The sequence below is a fragment of the Penicillium lagena genome, assembly GCF_028827675.1.
Source record: "Penicillium lagena strain IBT 129212 chromosome Unknown utg000001l_segment0_segment0, whole genome shotgun sequence".
Taxonomy (NCBI): Eukaryota; Fungi; Ascomycota; class Eurotiomycetes; order Eurotiales; family Aspergillaceae; genus Penicillium; species Penicillium lagena.
This window is the reverse complement of record NW_026623222.1, coordinates 3,761,229-3,786,971: the sequence shown is the minus strand read 5'-3', so window position 1 is coordinate 3,786,971 and position 25,743 is coordinate 3,761,229. Positions and strand designations below refer to the sequence as shown.

General features: G+C 51.6%; 9 protein-coding genes across 9 annotated transcripts; 6 read left to right on the top strand and 3 right to left on the bottom strand.

Moving 5' to 3' along the window:
* Positions 1 to 1,823: 1,823 nt before the first annotated feature.
* N7510_001662 (uncharacterized protein) lies at positions 1,824 to 2,414 on the top strand (the record flags this gene model as incomplete). The annotated part of the gene is made up of 1 exon (XM_056973589.1): positions 1,824 to 2,414. One exon carries the CDS (start codon positions 1,824 to 1,826, stop codon positions 2,412 to 2,414), a length of 591 nt encoding a protein of 196 aa, XP_056838706.1.
* A 3,304-nt stretch (positions 2,415 to 5,718) lies between these two features.
* Positions 5,719 to 6,054, top strand: N7510_001661 (uncharacterized protein; the record flags this gene model as incomplete). Its single annotated transcript, XM_056973588.1, has 1 exon — positions 5,719 to 6,054. One exon carries the CDS (start codon positions 5,719 to 5,721, stop codon positions 6,052 to 6,054), a length of 336 nt encoding a protein of 111 aa, XP_056838705.1.
* A 167-nt stretch (positions 6,055 to 6,221) lies between these two features.
* N7510_001660 (uncharacterized protein) lies at positions 6,222 to 9,206 on the top strand (the record flags this gene model as incomplete). Its single annotated transcript, XM_056973587.1, has 1 exon — positions 6,222 to 9,206. The coding sequence occupies one exon, from the start codon at positions 6,222 to 6,224 to the stop codon at positions 9,204 to 9,206; it is 2,985 nt and encodes a 994-aa protein (XP_056838704.1).
* Positions 9,207 to 9,988: 782 nt separating this feature from the next.
* Positions 9,989 to 10,469, top strand: N7510_001659 (Sm-like protein LSM2; the record flags this gene model as incomplete). Its single annotated transcript, XM_056973586.1, has 3 exons — positions 9,989 to 10,002; positions 10,060 to 10,310; positions 10,438 to 10,469. The coding sequence occupies 3 exons, from the start codon at positions 9,989 to 9,991 to the stop codon at positions 10,467 to 10,469; spliced, it is 297 nt and encodes a 98-aa protein (XP_056838703.1).
* Positions 10,470 to 11,127: 658 nt separating this feature from the next.
* On the top strand, positions 11,128 to 13,688 carry N7510_001658 (DNA cross-link repair protein PSO2; the record flags this gene model as incomplete). The annotated part of the gene is made up of 2 exons (XM_056973585.1): positions 11,128 to 12,048; positions 12,102 to 13,688. The coding sequence occupies 2 exons, from the start codon at positions 11,128 to 11,130 to the stop codon at positions 13,686 to 13,688; spliced, it is 2,508 nt and encodes an 835-aa protein (XP_056838702.1).
* Positions 13,689 to 13,851: 163 nt separating this feature from the next.
* Positions 13,852 to 15,449, bottom strand: N7510_001657 (uncharacterized protein; the record flags this gene model as incomplete). The annotated part of the gene is made up of 2 exons (XM_056973584.1): positions 13,852 to 15,144; positions 15,207 to 15,449. 2 exons carry the CDS (start codon positions 15,447 to 15,449, stop codon positions 13,852 to 13,854), a joined length of 1,536 nt encoding a protein of 511 aa, XP_056838701.1.
* A 706-nt stretch (positions 15,450 to 16,155) lies between these two features.
* Positions 16,156 to 17,826, top strand: N7510_001656 (cytochrome P450; the record flags this gene model as incomplete). The annotated part of the gene is made up of 3 exons (XM_056973583.1): positions 16,156 to 16,448; positions 16,525 to 17,331; positions 17,385 to 17,826. 3 exons carry the CDS (start codon positions 16,156 to 16,158, stop codon positions 17,824 to 17,826), a joined length of 1,542 nt encoding a protein of 513 aa, XP_056838700.1.
* Positions 17,827 to 18,765: 939 nt separating this feature from the next.
* optB (small oligopeptide transporter, OPT family) lies at positions 18,766 to 21,188 on the bottom strand (the record flags this gene model as incomplete). The annotated part of the gene is made up of 2 exons (XM_056973582.1): positions 18,766 to 19,421; positions 19,481 to 21,188. 2 exons carry the CDS (start codon positions 21,186 to 21,188, stop codon positions 18,766 to 18,768), a joined length of 2,364 nt encoding a protein of 787 aa, XP_056838699.1.
* Positions 21,189 to 22,430: 1,242 nt separating this feature from the next.
* Positions 22,431 to 24,720, bottom strand: N7510_001654 (putative C6 transcription factor (Leu3); the record flags this gene model as incomplete). The annotated part of the gene is made up of 6 exons (XM_056973581.1): positions 22,431 to 23,206; positions 23,263 to 23,522; positions 23,574 to 24,014; positions 24,068 to 24,385; positions 24,445 to 24,545; positions 24,595 to 24,720. 6 exons carry the CDS (start codon positions 24,718 to 24,720, stop codon positions 22,431 to 22,433), a joined length of 2,022 nt encoding a protein of 673 aa, XP_056838698.1.
* Between the last annotated feature and the right edge of the window lie 1,023 nt (positions 24,721 to 25,743).

The following is a 25,743-nucleotide window of genomic DNA, read 5'->3' as shown; positions in this document are numbered from 1 at the left end:
ATGCGTCATGGTTAGCCACACTGTTTGGTTGAAACCCTGCGCTCACCAATCAAAAGTAGCTGGTAATCACAGGCTTAGGGATTCAACTCTGGAGTCAGGAATGACATAGCTCGTTGGATTCTTCAATTCCCCTCTGGACGAGCTGGGAGCTGTACGTTATCCCTTCATTAGGCTCTGAAAAGCACACCGTGCCTATTTATTTGTAAGCGACAAGATAATGTGCGATTCCTTTTTTATTTTTACGGCCCGCACGATCAGCTTAACTGACCAAATCGGGGCAGTTAACAAGACTCTAATTACGCATCTACATTTCACAAAGATCTCCGACTATAGGGGCCCATGCTTGCTTGAAGCATTCAACGTATGGGTCGGGTCGAATTACTAGCATATCCGCACTATGCGGGTTCTAGGTTGGTCGTGACGTAATATGATGACAAAATCGATAGATGAATTTTGTTTTTTGTCGACAGAAAGGGGTCGCAATTTACTAGAGATGATTGCACCAGTTTCGGGACGTACTGTAATGAGCCAGGGATTAATCGTCTTAAGCGCTCTAGACACGATTGGCTATAATAATGCCATTGCTAGCTTTCTCGTATAACAAAGTTTTCTAGTGCTGATCAGAGACTAGCGGCTAATTCAGCAAAAGGTTATGTGGAGTGTAGGATATTCTTGATCTTTGCTGTCTTTCATTGCTGAGACATGACAATAATTCCTTAAAGATATCTATGAGAGGTCAATTTTAATGAGCCAATTTCATCGTATTATTAAACAATAGCTGCGAAAGAACAGCTTCGAACACGAGGCAGATTTGGTGGAACTAGCAACAAATGGGACCTGCAGATGACGTGATAGATGTCGATCTACTAGGTCGCATCGTCGATTTATATCCTTAATATCACGCCATCCGGACGAAATCGGTGTGGCCATGTGCGGCCGGCCGTGGCGTGAAATGTAAAACCTAATTGTTTGCTGCAAATATAACATGAAAATCCTGCATGAAATACTTCGATCCCAAAGTTATATGGGTTATCAGCCAACTTGTGATTGACTGACTACAAATTTAAAGCTCCTCCACGGAGGGGATCACCTTCATCATGCCACTGTCTAATGCCCAAATCGACAGGATAGCCATCGCTGGCCGAGTCTCTTCTGCTCTATCCGCTCTAGGGACAATTGCAATTATTGCTACCTTTTGTTGTTCGCGATACTTCCGCAATCCGATCCACCGTATTATCTTCTTTAATGCGTTTTACAACTTGCTCGACTCTGTCGCGACAATGATTTCCGTCAGTGGTCCTGGAGCTGGAGATAGCTCGTCTTTATGCCAGTTTCAGGGCTTCGCATTACAAATGTACACACCTTGAAATTTGTTCTACCAAACTAGCAGCGTTGACGAGATCTACAGGTTCCCGCTTGCAGATGTGCTGTGGACATTTGCCATGGCCATGGACACCTATCTTGTTGTCTTCTATCGCTTTGACGCGCACTCTTTACACAAACTCGAAATTAAATATATAGGTGCAATTACCACTCTTACATTTATACCAGCCTTGGTCTTCTTGTTTATTCAAACTCCCGAGAAAGGGCCTATATACGGCAGTGAAACGGTGTGTATCTTCCAGAATGCGATATCAAGCTCGGCGGTAAATTGACATGCAGATGAATTTCAACAGATTTGGTGTTCAATATCTGCAAATTGGATGCTTATCCGTCTAATTCTCTACTATATACCTGTCTGGTGCGTGTAGCCTCGAGCACCTGTATCAACTCGGTCGTTCCGACACCTGCTCATATATAATAGGCTGACCATAGCGGCTGTGATGATTATATATTGCCTCATCGGTATCGAGATCTCACGACTGCGAGACGAACTCAATTTGAGCGCGGACGACCACATTGCCCTGACCTCCAATTCCGCTGACAAGAACCCCTTTGATGGTTCTAATGGTACTGTCACTATCGTCGAATCAGATCCCCGAAATAAATCACCACCAATTTCAACTTCGCAAATCACAAGCCAATCCTCCGTGGAATGCACCTCCACTCCGCTAGCTTCATCTAGTCCTATCAGCCTCTTGAAATCCAAGTCTCCAAAACAGAGAAGCGTATCATTCAAGGAGTATATCCTCATGCCTTCACTGTTCTTTCTTGCTCTGCTAGCAACCTGGGTCACGCCGACGATTAACCGTGTTTCCACTTTTATTCACCCAAACTACCAGTCATATTCACTCTTACTGGCTGTTAGTGCGCTGGGATCGCTGCGTGGGTTTTGGAATGGTATCATTTTCATTACAGTGGGAGTAAAGGGCTGGAGGAGACGATCGTTAAACGGGGGAGCAGCTGACATGAAGGTAAGTGAGATGATACCACCTACTCACCTCGCTGAGTGGATGCTTACGACCATAGCCTAGGTGGGGTGTTGAATAGCAGAGTTATGACTCAAGCCAATAGAGGATAATATATGAAACTCGAGTAAATTACAAATCCGGATTGCGAAGCCATAAGACATGTGTAGCAAGTGGCCATTCACGACTGCTGAGCATTGGTCCTCTGTAATGATTCAAGCAAGTTCCATAATTATACTCAATCTAATCTGAAAAAGAATGAAAATTGTATATAAAAAGAAATAAAAAGGACATTGAATCCGTACTACTGTACTATTTCTCGAGGTAAATTGGACAAGATAAAGCCGGAAATCGACAAAACTCCATAGATCTTGGTCTTTACCCCCGAGACTCGTTTTCATGCTGCGGTGAATACTGTCACTTTATTTAACTTCCAACTCAGTCATGACCAGTTCATGGCCTTCATCCTGTGGAGATTGAATTCCAAATGTTCTTGCGCAGTGTCTCTCTCCTTCAGCGTAGGCTGGAGTACGTTGTGGGAAGCGACGTAACCTTTCACCAGTATTCAGGAAGACCGTTTGCAATCTCGATGGGAGATTTCTATGATAAAAAAAGAGTTGCCCAAAATCTTTTGCAGTTGAGGATGTCAGAATGGCACTCTGCTCCACATCATCATCTTCTTCATAATTGGACTCCAATTGTTCATTGAGTATTGTGGGTTCCTCCAGTTCATCAAAGTATTGGCGACAGGCTCTTCTCATTTCCAGGCCAACATGAAGTTGGAGACAACGAAGGTTGTGGAACCCATGCGCTAGCGCAGTAATTGGGCCCTCGGGCTGAAAAGAAAATAATTAGTCTTTTAACTGGAATAGATTCTGTTGCATCTATCAATACTCACCCACTTCCGGTTCCGGCGAATGTCAATTTCCAGATTCTCGAGGTTGGGACAGTGATAATCAAGAAGCTTGATATCTTCTGCCCCAAGCGTAGGTCTTTCTCGAGTGGGTTCCTCGATGGTATGCAGTGTGAGGTGCTTTAGATTGGGATGATGTGCGACCGCGGCAATTGATGTGAAATATCCTTTGATACTCAGACGTTTCAAAGAACCGAAGGAAAGTAGGAAGTCCTCAAGCTCGTAACAAACATCCAAATTCGGGTCGCTGTATGCAGTGATCTCGAAAGCCAGAAGAGATTGCGTACAGCCCGTGACAGGTTTTAAGAACTCATGAGTTGCCTCCGGTCCCAAACTGAGTGACGTTATCTTGGACCAAAGATACTCGTTTTGCCAGGATTTAAATTCCGCTTCTGTTGGCAAATATCCACTCAGTGAAAGATTTCGTAAAGGCGGGATTGTTTGGTCTTCACCCAGCTCGAGGGGCTCGATTCTTGTGAAAATAATTTCTGATGGATGGGGAGGGCAGCATCCTCTTCTAAAGCTGGAAATTTGAACAGACAAATCTTGAAGATTGGGACAACTGGCAAAGAGTTTATGAAGAGCAATTTCAGGACGGGACACCGAGGCGTTCGTCGTGTTCCTCCCTTTCAACTTTAGAGTAGGGACGCTGGTATGGAGAGTCTGAACACAAGTCATTTGGATTTTGGCTTGAGTTTTGCCACTTTCTCCAAACAAATGGAGTTTTGGGGACTTGCTATGATCGCACATTGCATGTATAAATCCATCTGATAAGGGATAGTCATCATGTAAACTGCATATTATCATTAGTATAGGTCACATGTACCAGAGACTTAGAATGCTTCGAGTTACAATACGTTCTCCAGATTTGGCAATTGCTTCACCAGTTTGACTATCACATTGTCGGACTGCTTAAGCTTTTCATAGATTCTTTGACAATCTCTCATATCAAAATTACTCTCAAGTGTCACATCTCGCACAAAAGCTCGCAGGTTTTTGTTGCGACTTTCAAGGAGTCGGTACAGGAAACCATGGCCTGTCTTTTCTTTTTCAACTGAACTTGAAACGTCGGTTGGAAAAATGTCCCAGTTGGCTCTCCTAGTGGCTTTCGATGGCCCTAGAACGACTGATCTGTACAGAAATGGTGTCGCTAGCATATAAAATGATTTTGATACCGCACAAAAATTCTTCATATCTTCGCGGAGGTCCAGCTAGTGAGAATATTTTAGCAATGTGGCCAGTGAATAGCCGGATTTGGATATAGGAAGCTGTACTAGTTGGAACACGAGATACCATATCTCCGGACTAAACTTTGACATGTTGTAACTTTATGTTTGACTTCTTGTATGTAGTCAGGGAAATAGCAATGGGCGAGCGTCAATGGTTGGTGCAGTGCAAAACAGGTTTCGGGGGAAGATCAGCCTTAAATACTGTGAGCCGTTGCGCGTAAGGGTTCCGTAAGGTAACCGTGCGGTCATCGCACGAAGGATGTCGACTCTGATTAACTGTCTAGTGCTCGCGAGGCAAATGGAGGCGAGCATGACTATTAGCATAATGTCAGAATAATGGCCCCCAGGTAATTTATTCAGCTGCCGCATCTGTCCACTTACCCATCTGGGAATTCCCCGTCACTAACCCGCTTCTCTACTATAAATATGGACACGATAGCTAGACCTGAATACCATCGTTTTCAATCATTGTCACATGACACTATCTAGTAAATTTACTAGTGAATACAGGAAATTCAGACTCCGACATAAAATAACTAAAAGATTGTATTATGGGGGCCAGAATTCTGTATGGTAACATTATCCTTGACCAGTACTGCAATATTCCCGGCTCAACCTCAACCACTAACAGTCAAGAGGGCCTGGGCAGGGAGAAACCAGCAGCGGACATTCCGCTAGGATTTGAGTTTTGGCTTTGCGACAGCCATCGCTCGCTCCAAAGGGCGTGTGTTTTACCCCAAACCACATGACTATAAGATCTGACATTTTTGATACAAATTTCCCAGAGCTACTCGTCACGAGAACTTTGCTTGAGTTAGATGGGCTCAGGAGTCTACAGTGTGGGCAAGTATATTCATGTCAGCCCTATAGGGGGTGTGAGCTGTATGACATCAGACGCCTTCCCTTGGACGATAGCGTGTAGGGTTGCATGCATATGGATTCACAGTGGGCACACTGTCTGTCCGCGAATTGCGGTCAATTAGCCTGGTTTTCTATTATTAACTTCATCTGAGCGGTGTACAGTAGTACTGTATCTTGCTGGATTCGGATGCATTGAGGGGCATTTTGTCCTATTAGCGTGAAATCTGTGTGTCATGCAACACTAATTACCCTATAGAAGCCGTTAATATACCTAAACATAGTAACTCGGCGCTAACTGCGGACCAATGAGTCGGGCCGTCACTTACGCACGGTCCAACCCTGGCGGTTCATCACCAACTCGACGACTATGATTCGTGGCTGCTCGCAATTAACTGCCCTGGTGTCACGCCGAGTCGCTTTTGACAACCCGGTCAAAGGCGAAGCGCCCATCGGGAACTCACCAATGAACATGCAAGCTCCCTCCCCACGACCAGGTGATTGTAGGCTAGTCGTGCCCAATCCCGCAGTAGTTTCTGCATTGGACGAACAGGGATCGATTCTTCATCGCACATTCCCCGGAGCGGCCAGTCCGCGCCCGGTACGACTACTGTATATATGCAATCTCACGGCCCGGGGGCTTTTACCCTCGAAGTCCTGGCGTCTTTCACTCCGTCATATCTTTCTTCGCCTCTGGCTCTGGTAGCTGTGGCCAGTTTTTCCTTCTATTTGCTTTCTTGTCTCTTTCGACCGTGCTAGACCCGTCGATCGGTGTCGATGCACTTTCTTTGCAATTTGCGATACCCATAGACACTTGCGTCTCTGCCTGATATCAAAGAAAATCAGCATCGCGCAGTCCTAAGTGCGAGCACAATGACCGACTCATTTCGCCCTTCGATTGCCAGATGTCCGCCTCTCCGGCAGGCCCGGGGGACGGTGCTTAATACTATAATGGAGGAGGATACACGCAACTCACAGTTCGCAGGGAATAGCTCTGGCAGCCTATCCCTATCTAAACTTCCACTCAAACAGACCAGCCCGCGATTGAAACTGAAAACTACCGGCCTATCGGGGCCTACTAATGCCCGCCGACTCATGTCTCCCCTCTCGGCTGGAACAACCTCATCTTGCTCTGATACGGAGTGGCAGCATCAGGTTCAAGAATTTGATGACCTGTATGATGCCACCGATGATGAGATCGACACCGATGACAATTCAACCGATTTGAGCGACAGCTGCTTCTCTCCTTCCAGTACGAAACGATCGAGTCTGGAGACTCCCATTACGCGAACTTCAATGACCTCGACAAGTAGTCGGAAACATTATTTGACCCCCCTCGAGATTCCTCCGACCTCAGTATGGCCATCCATGACCGGGGCTCACAAAAGTTCGCCAATCCCTCCCACGCCTCCTCCCAAGATCCCAGTCTCTCCTGCGGCGCTCTCGATTCTCGCGCGGGCTGTGCCTGCGTGCCATGCGCCGCCTTCTCTGGATGGGAGTATTTCGTCGGACCAGGAATCGAATCTCAGCGCGTTGGCAACCCCGGACACCCACTCACTTCCTGATACCAGCTGGGACGTCCAAGATGTCCATGTTCGACCTGATGTAGATGGGAATGAGAATGGAGAAGATAATTCCGATGAGGGCATAGACACCATTCCTATCTCCATTGAGAGTTCCCACGACGACTGGCGACATGTCCTGGGGAGTTTCCCGCAAATCCCTTCCACGCCTCGCAATCGCGTGCCTTCGCCGTGGCAACAGGACGATGAACTATCTCGGGAGCCTACACCGTCTGATCGAGGAGTTTACCTTCCTGACGATGCATTTGCCATGTTGCAGCATATTTCCCATGATCGTACTCCGGAGTCATGGTCAGAGACCTCCGAGGGTAACGATGAGATGTCGCAGCTCCAAATTGCCCCCAGTCGGCCACGCAGTGCGGACGGAGTCACTCCAGCGTCTGACACATCAGGCTACAGTTTCAGCAATCTGAGCATTCCGTCTCCGGGTGGCTTCTTTGCCTCACTTGCTCCCCGTGCTCGTCACACCTGGTCAATCCCAACTTCCAATCATGTCCCGTCATCCGCCGTGGCTGAGGGATTTTATAATCTCCCCTGGCGTCGAGATGAAGGAGAAGTTGTCGAACAAGTCATCAATTGGCCTGAACGTCAATCGGTTGAGGATCAACTCACTGCTGTCCCGGACGAAGACGGTCCTCCGACAGCAGTCCGCATTGTTTCTGAAACTCCCACTCGGCCAACTATTGCTCAAGATAGTCCTATGAGTGCTGCCTTTGATGTGGGTCAGGTCCAGGAGATCCCTCGGTCTGGGAATGGCTATGAGTACGACGAACTCTATGACAAGGACCTGCACGACCGGGCGATGGTCAGCCTTGACCGAACCAGCGTTTGGCTTGCTGCCCAAGCATCCTACTTGGCCGCTCTCAGTGAAACCAACCCGGTGAACGAGATCGGCCCCACTGAGAGACATTCCGATCTTAATGAAAGCGATGTACAGGACTCGGCAACAGACTCTGCTCCCAAGAAGGCTGTCCGGTTTGCCGAAGGAAGTCCTCAAGTTCACAGCCCACCACCGCCGGTGCACGCCAGTAGGGACTCAATCTATTGGCGAGGTTTCCAAGCTATCTGGCAGCGTTCTGGTCACACCGACGGGTTCCTGCATCGCAATGTGCGCTTTGATGCCATTCAATCCATTCGTTTGGGGTTGGAGGACCTTCATATCAACTGCCTCACGGGCAAGTATGAATTGGTTCGGCCGGAGCGACCTCCATACAAAGGCCCCTTCTCCCAAGCGCCTCGAAACTCCATCGTCACCTCGGTGCTCGCCGAGAAAGCGCAATTCGACAAGATAGAAAAAGAACAGCTTGTGCTGGCCCAGCTCATGCAACCCATGTGGGCCGTCGACGCGCTTCGTTTCCTCAACGGCGGCCGACTGCTGGCCAGTCCGGCGAACAAGCGGATTGCACGAGCACAGGCGCAACCAAACCCTTCCCCGGAGAAGAAGAAGAAGAGGAAATGCACCCTTCGAATTCTGGACCTCGGTGGTCAAGCTTCATGCGAGTGGGCGTGGCATGCCGCCCATGAGTTCCCAAATGCCAAGGTCTACACGGTTCATACCAAGAATCAGATCGTCAACAGCGCAATCAAGGGTCCGCCAAACCATCGTCTGGTTGATGTGGCTCATCTGTGGGCGCTACCATTTGCCAATAATCAATTTGATGTCATCTCCGCTCGCTGCTTGCATGCTCTCCTGAAAGCTGAATGTCCCACCGGCCTGCTCCGAGACGAGTTTGATTTGGTCCTCAGGGAGTGTTTCCGCTGTCTGAAGCCAGGCGGTTATCTCGAATTCCTGGTCCTGGATGCGGAGATCTCGCGTGCGGGCCCATACGCATCGGCGACCTCAGTGGAGTTTGCATTCAACCTGCGTACGCGTGGGTATGATCCTGTCCTATCGAAAAGCTTTCTCTCTCGTCTCCATCGCAGTGGGTACACAGACATCAAGCGCGCCTGGATGTTCCTTCCCGTCGGCGTGGAGCCTGCTGAGCAACCTCCACCGAGGGAGACTCCTGCCCCTCGAGTCCAGAGTCAGATTGAGGAGTACGAGGCAGTTCAGGGACCTGTTGGCAGCACCGGTGACATTGCTAGTTTGACTGGTCTGCTGGGAGGATGGATGTGGGAACAGTGGCTGGTGAAGTTGCGCATGGAGATGGGTCGTGAGAGGTCGAAGCTGCTCGAGGGGGTTGGGGCGTTGTTTGATGAAGGCCGGAAGAATGGTGCTGGTTGGACTTGCCTGTCGGGGTGGGCGATGAAGCCAAGGAGAAGGCAGTCGGCGTGAATCTCCATGAATGTAATGTAATGATGAGCAGATTCAATGTTGATGATGGATCTATAATTTTGCCCTACTTACCGATGTATAATGAGCGGACCGATGCTGTGATTACTGAAATCTCCCATGTATTTATTCGTGTGGGTTCACTCCCTTCAAGTATCTCGTTCTATTCTATTTGGTTTCAAATCCTCATTATCCTTGCCTCGGTAGCAAATACCGAGCTTCGTCGATGCCTGAAGATGTACCAAATTTTTGCCTTGTCTATTATGAGATAGTGCGAGCTACAGCTAGCTCCCTGACCTCCCAGGGGTTCGGCACCTTAACCATGAGACATTGTATTCCTCCCACCGAGAATTCCACCAAATGTTTTGGTAAATTATTTTCCCGCGTCCAATGGAGAAATCTAGAGAACAGAGTTAATCTCCTTCTCCGCATCTATATTGACCTTTTTTTCTTTTCTTTGGGGGGGGGGGGGGGGGGGGGGGGTTGATTTTTGTACCGGAGCCAGCTTCATTATGGGAGCCCGGCGAGCGAATGTCTAGAGGTCATGTGATACACGTGACCAGCAGTTCTCTAGCAACGCTTGCACGACCAACTTGAATGTGCACTTTCACGTTCCATTCGCAGCACTCGATCTTCTTTCCACCCTCCGACCGGCAAATCCTTGAGCTCCAATCTCTTCACTGTACACTGTTCCAGCTTGACAGTTTCCAGTGACTGTCACTCTTTCCTTGCACACGTTTCACGCCCGTCCTGCCCCTCTGCTCGCCGGGGCCACCACTGCCACCATGCTCTTCTTCAGGTACGCTTCCAGATCGAGTGTATTGAGGACGATGAATTGACATTGATGCTTTTGCAGTTTTTTCAAGACCCTTACCAACCAGACCGTCACCATCGAACTCAAGAACGACATCCGCATTCGCGGTATCCTCAAGTCGGTCGACCAGTACCTGAACATCAAGCTCGACGAGGTCGAAGTATTGGATCTGGACAAGTACCCACACCTGTCGTCAGTCAAGAACATGTTCATTCGCGGCAGTGTGGTGCGCTACGTGATGCTGCCACGCTCGGAGGTTGACGTAGGGCTGTTGGAGGATGCGACGAGGCGAGGTGAGTGTCGTCCTTTTATCTTTCTCTCACGGTTTCTTGCGATGGTGTAAAATGCCACTCAATTCTACGAATTGGAAACTATATTACTGCTGCCGGGACTTCTTGGATTCTGCTAATACTGGAATAGAGGCTGCCAACCAGGCGGGCAAGGCGCGGTAGATGGACGATTCCGATCTCCGCAATGATATATGACATGGGCCTGTCGATGCCACTCCATGAATTTTTTTAAAATGACAGCATTCGCCCGGCCGGGAAGATATTTTGGGCGGCGTCGTGGCTCGTGGCTGATACCGAGCTCGCCAAACGGTGGTTGGGATCGGAAGTGCTCGGCCTGCGAACTCTGCATAGGACTACGGACTGTGCCTGAAGGTGATCAAGGGCTGTATGCGGCTCTGGATAGATCTACGCAAACGCTGGTCGACCGACGCCGTTGGATCTGCCGCCTCTGGGTCTCCTTAGAGAGGACTTTGATGACAGGAATATGCTGTGCTCACTCATGATACCTTGTTCTTATTTAGCACTATCAATAAAAACCAGCAAATCTCCCTCACATTTGTCTCCGTACCTCTTTTTAGAACGAGTATCACGTGACTCCGCGTCGTGGTCGAGTTTCTTCCCGCGCGCGACGGCCTCCTTCACTCAACCATTCACCCATGTACATATCACGACTATGACCACCAACCTGCTTATTTTCGGTGATCCCAGCTGACATTACCCTCCGACGACAAATCTAATGCGGCCGCACTCTCTTCATTAAACCTTGTGCCGACTCGAGTGACGCCTTGGACCACAAGCTCTTCCACTACTCTCACGGAAAATGGCGGGCTCATACAGTAAAAAAACGTCCACACCGTCCAAGTCTCCCGCCGCGGCGCGGCAGCCATCGGTCAAACGTAACTCGAGCATCCTCAGCTTTTTCCAGAAGACAGATACCCCGCCGGGAGCAACCTCCCGCCAGGCGCGAATCACGCAGTTTGCAACAACTTCATCGCGATCACCAAGCAGCGGTCGGAGCACTCCGAATATTCAGCGAACAAATAGCTCCAGGGATACTGCTGGTGGGGAACTCTTTCTGGAGGACAAGAAAGGCCGAGCCGTCGCCCAAGTGGCGCCGACAACAGAGGCCAGAGCGCGGTCACGATCCCCGGCAAATATATGGGGCGACAATGACGATGATGACTTTTTTAATGCCGATGACCAAAGATACAATGAAACAGGCTCGTCGGTCAAACGCCGGAAAGTGAACTCGCCTGACGCAGCCGCAAATGATACACAACAATCGGATAAAGGGCCAAACTCGACCAACCCTCCTACATTCAAAAAGCCGACGAGTGGTCCTTTCATTGACGAGTCGGATAGTGAGGAGGACATGGATGCATACAAGGACCTTGAAGATACGTCTCCCACCCTGGGACATACGACATTTGGAGAACGAGTACCTATGAATAATGACACCGCGGCTTCCGAATCCTTGCCTGCCTTCGCGTCCCCGAACCTGGTAAGAGAAGATACGAGCCATGCCGGAAATGATGAATTCGCGGATTTTGACGATCTTGAAGAGGACGAATTTGTAGGGGAAGAGTTTCGAGAACGACCATGGGAGGATGAAGAGCAGGAAGCGTCAATTGATGGAGTGGCCAGAGACTCAGATAGCTGCAGTGGTATCGATCAGGGCGCCAGAGAAGAGGTGGCGGTTTGTCCGATTTGCCAGGTAACTTTGCCGAAGCTAGATGAAACGGTACGTCACTGCTCACTTTCGGTGCTTGAATTGTGTTCTCAACTCCAGGTTAGGCAATATTGATCCATGTGAACAATTGTCTCGATGATAAACCCGCCCCTACAACCACTGCCCTTAAACCCGAGGATCCTGTAAAGGACCCTACTAAGGGATTGACACGTACCGAACGCACCGCAATTCCTCGACCAGCACAGCGCGGCCCGTACGCCCAGAGCGCTCCTGGAGCGCGGTCTGCTTTTACCAAAATGATGACCGGAAACGCAGAAGACACAGCATGGTCGAGGGCCGCGGCGAACGAAATGTCCTCTCGAGGCAAGCAGGCCTACGAACGGACCTGCCCATTTTACAAGATCCTTTCGGGATTCTCGATCTGCGTGGACGCTTTTCGCTACGGAGCGGTCGAAGGATGCAATGCCTACTTTCTCAGTCACTTTCACAGCGACCACTACATTGGACTGACCAAGTCGTGGTGTCATGGTCCCATTTATTGCAGCCGAGCGACGGCAAATCTTGTTCGCCAACAGCTTCGCGTTGACCCTAGATGGATTGTGGACCTCGAGTTTGAAAAAACTACGGAAGTGCCTGGAACGGGTGGAGTCCAAGTTACGCTGATCTCCGCCAACCACTGTCCCGGTAGTGCTCTGTTTCTTTTCGAAAAGACCTTTGGCAGCGGCCCAAGCACACGGCACCAGCGAATCCTTCACTGTGGCGACTTCCGTGCATCCCCGGAACATGTACAGCACCCACTCCTACGTCCGAACCCGGTCAATCCCGTCACCGGTCAACCACGCCAGCAGCGGATTGATACGTGTTATCTCGACACCACCTATCTCAACCCCAAGTATGCGTTCCCCAGCCAGGATGATGTGATCACCGCGTGCGCAGAGCTCTGCGTGCGCCTCGATCGCGAAGCCGGAGTGGGACTTGACCAGGGCAAAACCGGAGGGGGTGGTTTGATAAACAAATTCCTTGGCTCTGTAACGGCAACGGATCGATCGCAAAATCAATCCTCCGGAAACGGCGGTCGACTGCTTGTAGTTATCGGCACATACAGCATTGGCAAGGAACGAATCTGTCAAGGCATTGCGCGGGCACTTGGATCCAAGATCTTCGCCACTCCGCAGAAGCAACGGATCTGCGCCTGTTTAGAAGACCCGGAGCTGTCGTCCTTGCTAACGAGCGATCCGCGCCAAGCTCAGGTGCATATGCAATCGCTGTTCGAGATTAACCCTAACACGCTGGCCGACTACCTGGACTCGATGAAACCGCATTTCTCGCGTGTCGTTGGCTTCCGTCCCACAGGCTGGAACTATCGCCCGCCGGCAGGACGCATGCTTACCAACCCGCCAGTCTCGACAGTGCTGCACTCTGAGAACTGGAAAACCTCGTTCACGGCACAGGACCTCACACCGCAACGAGGCAGCACCCGCGAAAGCGCTTGTTTCGGGGTTCCATACAGTGAACATAGCTCCTTCCGCGAGCTGACCATGTTCTGCTGCGCATTGCGCATTGGGCGGGTGATCCCGACGGTTAACGTGGGCAATCAGAAAAGCCGAGAACAGATGAAAGCGTGGATGGAACGGTGGGAGGGTGAGAAGAAGAAGAGCGGGCTATTCCCGGTATCGGGCGAGCGATGGTGAATGCTGAATCCTGCAACGCAAATTCGGGGTTTCATGGTAAATGATTATGACTATATTGACCAAATATCCAACTAAGAAATATATAACCATATAAAAATAAGTTGATCCCTATAAAACATGCCATCAACGCTCACAGACAGATAGGAAACCGAATGTCTAGTTCTTAGACCCTGAATGTAACCTTCGACAAGATCTCATCAAGAATTTCCCCCGCTGAAGATGGCAACTCCTTCGTCCTCCAAGCAACGTACCCATCAGGTCGAATGAGAGCAGCACCTGATTGTGAAACACCAAAAGCTTGCTGGAATTCCCCCGGTTGAACCAGTTGGACATCATGCCCGATCTGGAGCGACTTGAGCGCAGCCGACGACCTCTTGTTGACATCAGCGACAACCTGGGCCCACTCACCGGTCTCCGAAACCAACGTCCAAGAGCCCTGGCTGGCAACATCCAAGATTGGAACCTTCTCGCCATCCTTCAAGACCCAGAAATGTGGCAGATGGGTGCCTGGCTGACCGGCCCACTCATCAGGCTTCATTGCACGAGGCAAATTCTCATCGGCACCGACAATCCCCTTGGACAAATAGATCTGGCCAAACTCCATGGCGTCGTCGTCTATTTTCTCTCCGGCCGGCGTGGCCGTGTCCAGATGTACCTTGTAATCAGCCCGCACAAAGATCTGATCATGTCGCAGAAGAGCCACGGGCCGTCGCTCGGTATCGTAGGTGTCCAAGAGCTCTGCCGAAGATTTACCAGACAAGACAGCAGCAAGCTTCCATGCTAAATTGTGTGCGTCGTGGATGCCAGTGTTTGCACCGTATCCGCCGCGATTGGGCGGCAACGTGTGCGCTGCATCGCCGGCGAGAAAGACCCGGCCAGACCGGAACGTGTCTGCCACGAGGGCAGTCAGTTCCCAGCGGCCAGTTGTGATGAGCTCGATGGGGAAGTCCTCCCTACCGACGGCTTGGTAGATTGCGGCTTTGTACGTCTCATCGTCGCGCTCAATGTCATCCCGGAACATCAATGCCCATCGGCCGTCGTTGTAAGACACGAGGAAAGCCGAGAGGTCGGGCTGTTCGATATTGAATTGTACAATTCCCTTTGTCCATTGCTCGAGTGGGGCGTGGAAGAGAACGCTGCGGACGGTTTGCATGAACCCGCGGCCGTGGCGTGGGATCTGGAGTAGTTCGCGGACGGTGCTGCGGTTCCCATCCGCTGCAATCAGGTAGGATCCCCGGATTTGATGCTGGAGATCTTGCGAATCTTTTACAGTAACAAGGACACCGCCTTCGTCTTGCTCAACATTCAATACTCGGTGCCCGCGACGGATATCCGCGCCACGCTCGCGCGCCAATGCTTCCAGTCTTGGTTCCAATTTATCTTGAGGCATGGCCGACCCGCGCTCCGCGGAGTATTCCTTCTTCGGGAGAGCCAAAGGCTTCGTCTCTTCTTTTTGCTTTCTTTTGGCTTTGTGTCTGTGTCGGACCAAGATGAGCTGTCGAGCCATTTGCCGGTTACGCTCTCGACGGAGACGCGCTCCAGGACAAAATCCTCCGGTGCCGGGTCGCTGTTTTCAATGCCGAGGGATCTGTAAATCTCCAGAGTTCGGGTGGTAAAGCCAATGGCACGAGGGTGCTCGGACATGCTGGCGTGCTTTTCGAGGACGATGGTCGGTACTTGGTGGGAGGCCAAGCATAGGGCTGCGGACAGACCGACGAGGCTGGCGCCGACCACAATGACGGGCTGGCTGGTTGATTGCATTGTAGTAATTTGATTTCTTGGAGTGAATTGATGAGTGGGTTGAGAGACATGAGACTGTTGGTGGCGCACTGTTTATATAGAACAAACGAATGATGGTTCGGGCCCGAACCGGATAGTTCATTACTGTGACTCGGCCCCGAGAGTTGGTTCACACAGGGCTGAAACCATTCTGCCTTGTATATATCTGAGTCAAAAGAGCAGGGCGCCTAAACAGGCGTTCCATGTCCAGGGAGATCATCTGCCAGCGTGTATAGTTCATTGCCCCGTACTACCGACCGAAAGATCCCCTCCAACTTCGGGTGCCTACCAACCCAGTTCGCCATCTACCGACTGCGGGACCCGAGCTGTCGCACCCGCGGTCACATGACCCAGCCTCGATCCCCCGGCAAATCAAGTGTCGCGCATTAGGATGGCGGGGAAGCCCGTGACCCTGCAGCGTCTGGGGATGCCGAGTTGCTCATCCGTTGCTGACGGAGACCTCGGGCAAGCTTTTACCGCCGCTCTGTTATAAATATCACGGCCAGCTGCCATTGCTCAGCAGTGCTGGACAACCTCAGACAAATATCCTCGAATTCGGTACCACCCTTCCTTTGATTATCATTGAACAGCCACACCCAGTTTAGTCATTGCATTTCAAACTGTGTGGCGGCCGTGATCGACCTTCCCTGTCTATTATTGGCTGCTAGTATAGTTCCCCGTACCCACGATGCTGGTCACTCTGGAGAACACCCCCTACATTGCCCTGGGCCTGCTAGTCGCGTACTATTTGGTGCCCTATCTGCAGCGCTGGCGGCTGCACGATATCCCCGCGCCCGGTCTGGCGGCCTTCACCAACCTTTGGCTGCTGGCCCAGGCCCGACAGGGCAAGCGCTATTTGTCGGTCGATCAAGCCCATAAGAAGTACGGTACGCTGGTGCGCCTTGCACCCAAACACATTTCCATTGCCGACGATGCCGCCATCCAGACTATTTACGGACACGGTAATGGATTCTTGAAAGCGTACGTCTCTCATACTATTTGGAAAAAAAAATAAAAAAAAATAAAGAAATTCTACAAGGCTAACACCCGTTCCCAGTGACTTCTATGATGCTTTTGTTTCTATCCGCCGGGGTCTGTTCAATACCCGGGATCGTGCGGAGCATACGCGCAAGCGCAAGACTGTCTCTCATACGTTTAGTGCTAAGTCCATCGGCCAGTTCGAGCAGTACATCCACCACAACATTGAGATGTTTGTCAAGCAGTGGAACAAGCTCTCTGATCTACAAGCGAACCCTAAGACGGGATATGCTAGTCTTGATGCCCTTAACTGGTTCAACTACCTGGCCTTTGACATCATCGGTGATCTAGCCTTCGGTGCTCCGTTCGGCATGCTTGAAAAGGGCAAGGATATTGCTGAGATGCGCAAGACTCCCACCGACCCGCCCAAGTATGTTGCCGCCGTCGAAGTGCTGAACCGTCGTGGCGAGGTCTCCGCTACGCTCGGCTGCCTGCCCGCCTTGAAGCCCTGGGCTAAGTGGATCCCCGACCGCTTCTTCACCCAGGGTATTGAGGCCGTTGAGAATCTGGCTGGTATCGCTATCGCCCGTGTCAACGAGCGCCTCAAGCCTGAGGTCATGGCCAACAACACCCGTGTCGACCTTCTCGCCCGCCTCATGGAAGGCAAGGACGGAAACGGCAACACGCTCGGCCGCGAGGAACTCACCGCCGAGGCCTTGACCCAGCTGATTGCTGGTTCCGATACTACCTCCAACACCGCCTGTGCGATCCTGTACTGGTGCATGCGCACCCCTGGCGTGATCCCCAAGCTGCAGAAGGTCCTAGATGACGCCCTGCCTAAGGACATCGAGGTTCCCACCCACGCCATGGTTAAGGATATCCCCTAGTAAGTTACTTACAGTCTACCTCTGTGTGGGTCTTCAAAACTAACCACCATAGCCTGCAATGGATCATCTGGGAAACGATGCGTATCCACAGCACCTCGGCAATGGGTCTTCCGCGCGAGATCCCCGAGGGCGCCAGTCCCATCGAGATCGCAGGCCACACGTTCGGACCCGGCGACGTTCTCTCCGTACCTAGTTACACGATCCACCGCTCCAAAGAGATCTGGGGTGCAGACGCGGAGGAGTTTGTCCCTGAGCGCTGGGATCCAGAGCGCCTGACCGCTCGCCAGAAGGCGGCCTTCATCCCATTCAGCCACGGCCCGCGTGCCTGCGTCGGCCGCAACGTCGCCGAGATGGAGCTGCTCGTCATGGGCGCTACGGTTTTCCGGCTCTTTGAATTCCGCATGGAGCAGGAGGGTCCCATGCAGACTCGTGAGGGATTCCTGCGCAAACCACTCGGTCTGATGGTTGGTATGCGCCGCCGTACCCCGGCGTAGGTTATGTGTGTGTGTCTGGTTGCTATGTGCAGAGGGAATGAGATTCTGCTGGAGTTGGTTGGGACCTAGGGAGGAACGCTTTGGAATCAGGGCTTATTTTTGGCCTTTTCTATTGCTATAACTTGGATCTGTGGAGTGATGGCTTGGCTCGAGACATTCATTGATCCAGATGGCATTTATTGATGAGTGATGTTTGTGCATTACGGATGCAATTTGACTTGAGCTTGTATATATGTTATGATGCCACGCTTATAAAAACGTCTTTTGCTATATAATAGATGCGGGCGTAGACTTCTCGCTGTATCAGTCATCAGAGTGTTGTATTGTTAACGAGCAATAGCTTCCAAGGGTGCTGCTGGAACTGTAAGTTAGGTATGAAGGAGTACCCAGTATGCAATGTAGAGGGAAGAAGACAAAATAGCAGAATGTACAAGTCGAAGGATAAGTGTATCCCCCAATCAGAAACGAACACCCTTCTTCTCCTTAGCAAGGTTATTTATACATCAGAGAAAATCCTACACCTACTGTAAGGGACAGCCATGTGCCCTGGTGATAGGACTGAGGACGTTCCTCCTGTCCTGGTGTCGCATGGACTGACTATACAAGCAGGGATGTGCCTTGCTAAGAGATACTCCCCAATTTTTCTCGGTAATGCCACGAGTTACAATCCGCTGCTGCTGCTAGTCTTTCCGTAACAATTGTTTTGTTCTTGTTTTATTCTCGTTCATCTGGCATAAGGTCCGCGACCTGGACTGCGGAGAGTACTTAGTCCAACTAGACCTACTCTACGCAGCAGGAAGGGAAAGAATCAAGTAAGAAATAAGTTCATTAAGTCATCATCATAACTATCCTTGCGTCGTTGTGTTTGCGGATTGAAACAATACTGAAAAAAAAAGCACCCAAACCTCCGCCGAGGGCACACACAATGTACCATCCAAACTACCAGTGCTCGGGACCGAACTTCACGCCCTTAACCTGGATAGCTGTATCCATGACATCGGCCGTCTCAGCAGCAATGTTGGTGCCCCACCAGCTAGGGAAGCTAGTGTTGGTGAGACTCAGGGTCAGAAAGATAAGGATGGTCGAGAGGACGAGGCCGACATCGAGTCCCGCAGAAAAGACGTAATTATAGTGCATCCACCAGCCACGGAAACGACCACGGATGTATTTGTTGAATACGAAACCGACAATGCCCCAGCTGAGATAGTTCAGAGGCGTGGCGGGCGGAATGAGGCCGGCTCCACCGAAGAGAATGGGCGCGTTAATGTAGCGGATGGGGCTCCTAGGGAAAGCGCGAGCGAGGAAGTACACCATCACCGGCAAAATGGCGCCCACCACAAAGAAGATCAAAAGTGGCGAGTAGAGCTGGTGGATGGAGAACATGCGCTTGGGGCCGATGACGCCCCAGATGATCGAGGCGTTGAAAAACACGCGTCCGTTCGGGCAGCTGTAGTGGTTGGGCTGGTCTTGGGAACACACGCCATTGATGACGCCTAGGGCCCAATTCATGGTGGCGATCTGCACGAGCGAAGACCAGACACCGGCAACCATCTGTGCCGTCCAAGTGAGGCGCGGCGGAACTTTCATATAGTGTCCTATTTCCAAGGTTAGCATGGAAACAAAAACAAGAGACTCGGTATGGTATGTTACTTACCCAGCTTGAGATCCTGTGTAAAGTACATCCCCTGGTACATGGTGATGTAGCCGTATGTCTTGAACAGCATCATGGCCATGGGGCGGCCTGGCTGCATGTAGCCGACAATGAACTCAGTGATGACGTTCAGGCCCAGGTCGATGTTGGTGGATGCCTTGACAATTCCCAGAGGAATGAAGAACACTGCGGAGATCAGCAGGGCAATGATGAAGGCCCACCAGCTCAGATGAGTTGGGTAGCCGAGCGAGACCCCCAAAGCCATCGCCGCCATGAGCAAGAACACCACGAGGTACCACCAGATCGGAACAGTCTTGTACTTGGCCATCAGCCGGCCATGGACGTCTTCGGTCTCCTTGCCGAAGTTCCGGAACCGAGCCCAGATGTCAGGTCCATGGAAGATTGCGGTGTGGACGAGGACCGCGGTCATGCTAGCAAACGAGAGGCCGTAGTTGAGCATGAAGGTGGTCGAGAGGAACAGTGGAGAGTAGTTCTGGTACTTGGTGGCGTCGAAGGTGTACTCAGGAGTGAGAATCCTGGTGACATTGTAGACTTGGCCCATATTGTCGTAGCTGTTGGAGTCGCTGATCGGCAAATGCGCAGAATAAAACTTGCCCGAGAAATGAACGCCGCAAGTGACGATCCAGAAAAAGAGGACCATGCCCAACAGGGTGTTGGCGATGGCATACCACGGGGCAATCAGCGGGCTGAAGTTGAAACCTGAGATCTGAGTCCAGTCGAAAGTCATAGGAATGAGTGAGAGGCCAGTCCAGCCACCGAACAACTGGTTGATCACGACATTTTGCGGCTTGATCCAGGTAATCCAAGCGAAGACGCTCAGGAACGGGGCGATGTATCCCGGGAACCAGTACCAGCAGAACGCGGCGATCATGGTGTAGAGGAACAGGCGGTACTTGCCAATCTTCCATCCAGAGACCTTGCGAGGATCGGGACGGGAGTGGTCGTGCAGAGCAGTGAAGAGTGACGTGTTGATCAAGGTGGACGGCCAGATCATGGCAGCAGGGGTGACCAACCAGCGTGAAAAGAAGCCAGCCATCCCGAACCCGAGCATCTGCGTCGACATGCACATGAAGATCTCAAAGGGCCAGCCATAGCGCTGGTTGTAGAAAGCACGCTGGGCCAGCAAGACATCGGTCGCGTAGGCGGCACCCCCACCAAAGGTGGCATTGGCCATGATGACAATGATTGCATGCTCCTTCTTGTTGAAAGGTCCAGGGTTCAAGAGGATCTCACGCCCAAAGAAGCGGAAGGTCTTGTTCGGCATGACCTTCTCCCAGGCCCTGCCAACGGGGTAGGCGCACACTTGGGCGATGTAGGAGGGGATGACAATATAGGGCTGGCGCATGGAGAAGAGCATGTTTAGGGCAGAGCCGATGGTCGCGAAGACCAGGCCAATGACCCACGCGCGCAGTGTATTCGCGGAGCCACCTTCATCAACATTGGGCACGGCAGCGCGCACTTCGACGTAGGGAGAGTTATCGAGCAGCTCGCGTGCAATTTCAATCTGGGCACCCTTGTCCGTAGTGTTCAGGGCCTCATCGACCTCCTCGAGCACATCGTCTGGCAGATTGGGGTCCCAGTGATGATGCTGCTTTAGGTTGCGCAGCTGTGTGAGCGCATCATCGGGGACGGCCTTCTCGTCCACCGTGGCACCGGTGGTAACGGCGATCTCAGGCTCGTTCTTCTCCATGGTCAATGAATCTGATGGCGAAGTGAGAATGAGAAATAAAGAAAAGAGAGAAAGATGCGAAGCATCGGGGAGGAGGGGTGAAAGAAAGGAGAGAGAGAACGGAAGGGATTCTTATTTATGGAAGATTAACGAGTTGGTGTATTGATTGACCTGAGGGGGGAGAGTAAACTGGCCGGTGGTTCAGGGCAGCCCCAATCAGCGGCAGGCATGTCTGGCGTCTGCCTCGCCAACTATCCAGCACAGGTCGCACAGGCGCGATAACGACTACTACTGTGGGGTGGCGTTCCTGAGGTTACGTTTACTTGCATGGCTCAAGCTTCAACCTCCCGAATTGGGGTGCCAATGCCCTTATCATGTCACTAGCCCCTGGCTCGTGCACCATTCCCGGTGCCATTGATAACGCCCGCTCCACTAGGCTGGCGGGAAGGCCCAGTCGTGCCGGGATTAGAGCTCAGCGAGCACCGCTAGCGGTATAGCTTTTGCTCCATCCGGGGGCAACGTGGGGCCGGCTAGCCCTAGTGCGGGTTTCCCAGTGCCGATGGCGCTTCCTCAGGCGGTTAGTCCTGCCAGTTGGTCCGCCGTCCAAGACCGTCCCCGTGATTCCTCTCTGCTGCTAAAGGTGATTTACCTTCGGCCGAAAAAAGAGTATTAGGAAGGTGTTTATGCTTCATACATGGGTCTGTAGCGAATCAGGTTCATAGTCTCGCGACTCTTTTCTATTTCACCGAAGAACTCTTGCCGATCCCTTCACAGAACCATGGTCGGCATTGAGAATATGATCGCCTGGTCTTATGAATCCTGCGCATTCTTGGAGGGAAACCGTGTCGACGGCTGCCATCGGGAAATTGCCAATTTTAATCTGGAGCGCCAACAAGGAATAATAAAGTAGGTTCAAACTACTGCTAGCTGCATCGCCATCGAGCATACGCTTTCTTGGTTAGCTGGCGACCTGACCTACCAGCCCGAGTTAGGGTGGTCAAGTCGTGAGGACGCGTCAATATCCATTGGTGTGAAATCAGACAAGACGCGACTAAACGTTACTTAAGATGTGAACTAGTAGGGATGTCCAAGAGACACCCCGAGATTGACCGACCTATCTAGGAGTTCGATCGAAAGTGTCAATCAAGATGGGTGTCTTTGATTCTGCTCGGCAAATAGGGTAGTGCTAATGTCGCGCGATCCAAACGCAAATTTATATCTAATATCGTAAAATCATAATCTGCAATGATGCCGGGCACATCATCACAGCAGGTTTGTGGTAGACGGCCACGTCGAAACCAGATCCATGGAAAACAAAGCATCGTCTCCGAGCGCCCATTCAAAGTCGGCGAGGAAGTTCTCATCTAACAAGAACGACTCCTGCCGGTCTGTCGACGCCCCAGCGGACGGAAGGGCACTGGACGATGCGTCCCGATTCGGGTCCACGCCTATGCTCTCTGCTTCATTAGTGCCTGTGCCACTCCGCGCACGGGGAAGAACAGTACCATCACCCGGCTCGGCGTGGGCCAAGACCACAGACCGTGAATGGGGATCGAACTCGTCTCGGAACCACCAGACGGCGTCCACGACGGCGCTGATGGCTAGTCGACTGCGGATCCGCAGACCTGGATACTCGGAGCCGTCAGCTTTGCGGAAGGCTTTGCTGCTGTTCCATAGGGCGTTGAGGATCGTGACGGTCTTGGCGGCCATGTCGGTGTGCTCGACAGACATCTGCTTGGCTAAGTTGATCGCGGTGAAAAATGATGTTCGGGCCCGTCCAGTGTCCAGAACCTGGCATGTGCTGCTTTTGAGGATCCGCAGTAATGCAACAGACGAGAGGAGGAGCCCGAATCCGAGTTGGACGGGTGCTATCGAAGGTGAGTTCAGCCGGCTGGTGATGCTCTGGATCAAATCGATCATGTGGCATGCTGTGGCCAGGAGCCGGGGGAAACAGCCACTGGATAGGAGCGTCTGGGTTTTAAAGAAATGGAAAATCTGGATTACCATCCGGCACAGGACGGCATGATACCGCTCGTCGTCTACATTGAGGGTGAGTATTCAGCAAAAATGGAAGGGAAGGACAAGAGAGACATACCAGTCACGGCCTGTAGTTCTAGTTCATCAACCTGGCTTTCATAAGTACGCAGCAAAATATCCAGTGCGCGCTCCTGGTCCACCGACATGGTGCGCACTCCATTCTCCTGAACAGCCTGGCTGCATCGCGCCATGAGCTCCTGGCAGCGAAGCTTCAACACCAGCGGTGAAGCAACCTTGTCGAACAGAAGCTGCCGCTGTGCGGGATCCTGTGCGAGGTTGACCAAAAGTCGTGGCGATTGTCCTTTGATCACACAGGCGCTGCTCGAGTGTTAGCAAATGATTTTGCAAATCGACCAATTATGGACATACCGTTGGTACACAACAACACAATGAGCCCACAGCTCCGCACGCCGGACCATATCAGTTTCCGAGGGCGCGGCGGATATTTTCACGCGGGAAAACTCATGGCTCGACATGGGGATATGCAGTCCATTCTGCATGGCGATGTGGAGCAACAGCCCGCTGAGAGCAAACGTCACGTCGGGACGGTGACCCTTGGGAAGAGGCCATGTTAGCAACAGCAACAGTCCCTGGATCGTGTGCCACGGTGGCGATAGAGATACGCCAGAGAGAAAGGCCATCTCTGTGATGCTTTGCGCCAGCGCCATCAGCAGAGTGGGATTGCGAGAGTAGTTCCTGCATGACACCCCAATGACAGCCCAGAAGAGGAACGGTGACTGGGCGTAATATGTATTTGGGCGAGTCTCGGGGTCGAGGATGGGGATGAAATGTGCATAATGACAAAAGAACCTAGACTTTCGTGTCAGTCGCGAACCTCTCGAGACACAGCAGGGGATGCCTACAGCCGGAACAAATCATCAATTTCCTCCCCGGTCACCCAATTGCCGTTCACTGATCGGGACTTTGTGATATCGGTCGTGTTTCCTTCTGTCCAACCCGGTGCCGGACCGGAGGTGGTGAGCGGGTACACAGGAGCGGCGGCAACCTGGGACACCGGAATGTGCAGGTCACCACCACCGGCAGACGGCCCCTCGCGCACGCCCATCTCCGCCGCCGCCGTCAGCAGGGCAATTGGTGAGGGATTGGGCGACTCGGCGGACTGCGAGGCCCTCAGTTTCCGGCGCAGCTCCTCGGATTCCTTTTCCAGCTCCGAGAGACGCCTGCCCGTGGGGTATGATTAGCATGAGAGAAAATCACTTTTCCTCCGGGCGAGACATACTTGCGCTTGTGTTCCCGCTTGAAAGGGTCGGAGATGACACATTCTGCCTGCATCTTCCGGCAACGGGAGCATGGATGGTTCACATAGACATCGCATTTGGCCTGTGTCATTGTTAGATCTGTTAGCTAGCATGAGCAGCAGCTCGCGAACCTTTTGCTGGCGACACTCGGTGCACGCCTTCTTGCCCTTCTTGGGCAGTCTGTGACGCCTCATGTTAACACAGATGCCAAGGTTGAGAATTGGAAACAGAACGTACATGGTGGATGTTTCGGACATGGTCGGTTGGGACCGGAGTTGAGGGCCGGGATCGGGTGAGGGAGAGATGGTATGCCGGACCGACCGCGCAAGGGAGGGAATGCGAAGAGCAAAGGCAGAGCAGAACAGCGCTTGCCTGTTTAGGCTGCTGTATGTTGCGACGTCCTCAAGCGATGCAAAGAGGAAAAAGGAAGGCGCGGCTGTCCCGGTACCGGCATGTCCGGGATCGCTCGTGATTGGTCAGCACAAAGGATCCAAAGAGTTAAATAAAGTCGAATGCCCTTTGCTTCTTTCCCTTCTTGCTCTTTCCTTGGAGTTGATGAATGGGAGAATTGAAAATAACACCCCCGTACCGAATGACCGTACCAGACCCTTGCCGTGCCTCGAGGTGATACTGTCCTACTGCACCAAGCATTGTGGGGTCCCCCCGTAGCACTCGACGGGCGGAACATGTTCAACGGTAGCAGTCACACCCGGTCACTGTCTTCAACATCGGATCATTACCTCTAGGATTTGTCAACAGCGTGCAACATCGTGGAAGATTAGTGGCATGATTGTATATTCCAGGTTATGTTTGACACTCTTGACTAATCCCCTCGGTTTGACTTTGCGAGAACGACAAGAAGGATGGACCTCGATATCAGTCCTCAAAGTGAACTATGAAACCTCGTTATGAAAAGACACTATACCTCGTGACAGTTCTACTAAGTAGAATAGAAGATAGAGACGAATATATCTCTCGCGGGTAGGGGTGGACTGAATCGTCCACACACGTGTCAACATGTCTTCAGCTGGTCAATTATAAGTGTTTGTTTAAACGCATGCATTATCTTTATCTAGGAGAGAGAAAACGAGTGAAATTGCAGGAGGTCATACAGTTGACCCTTCCGTAGTATTCCTTATCGGTTTGCGGTTAAGGACTGGTCCCTTTCATGAGTCTTTTTGTCAACCGAAGTCTTTCGATAATCCTTCAACCTATTTCCCGACCCATTCTTCTCAAATGGAATGGAAATCACTCATATCACTATCATCTACTGCGCGATA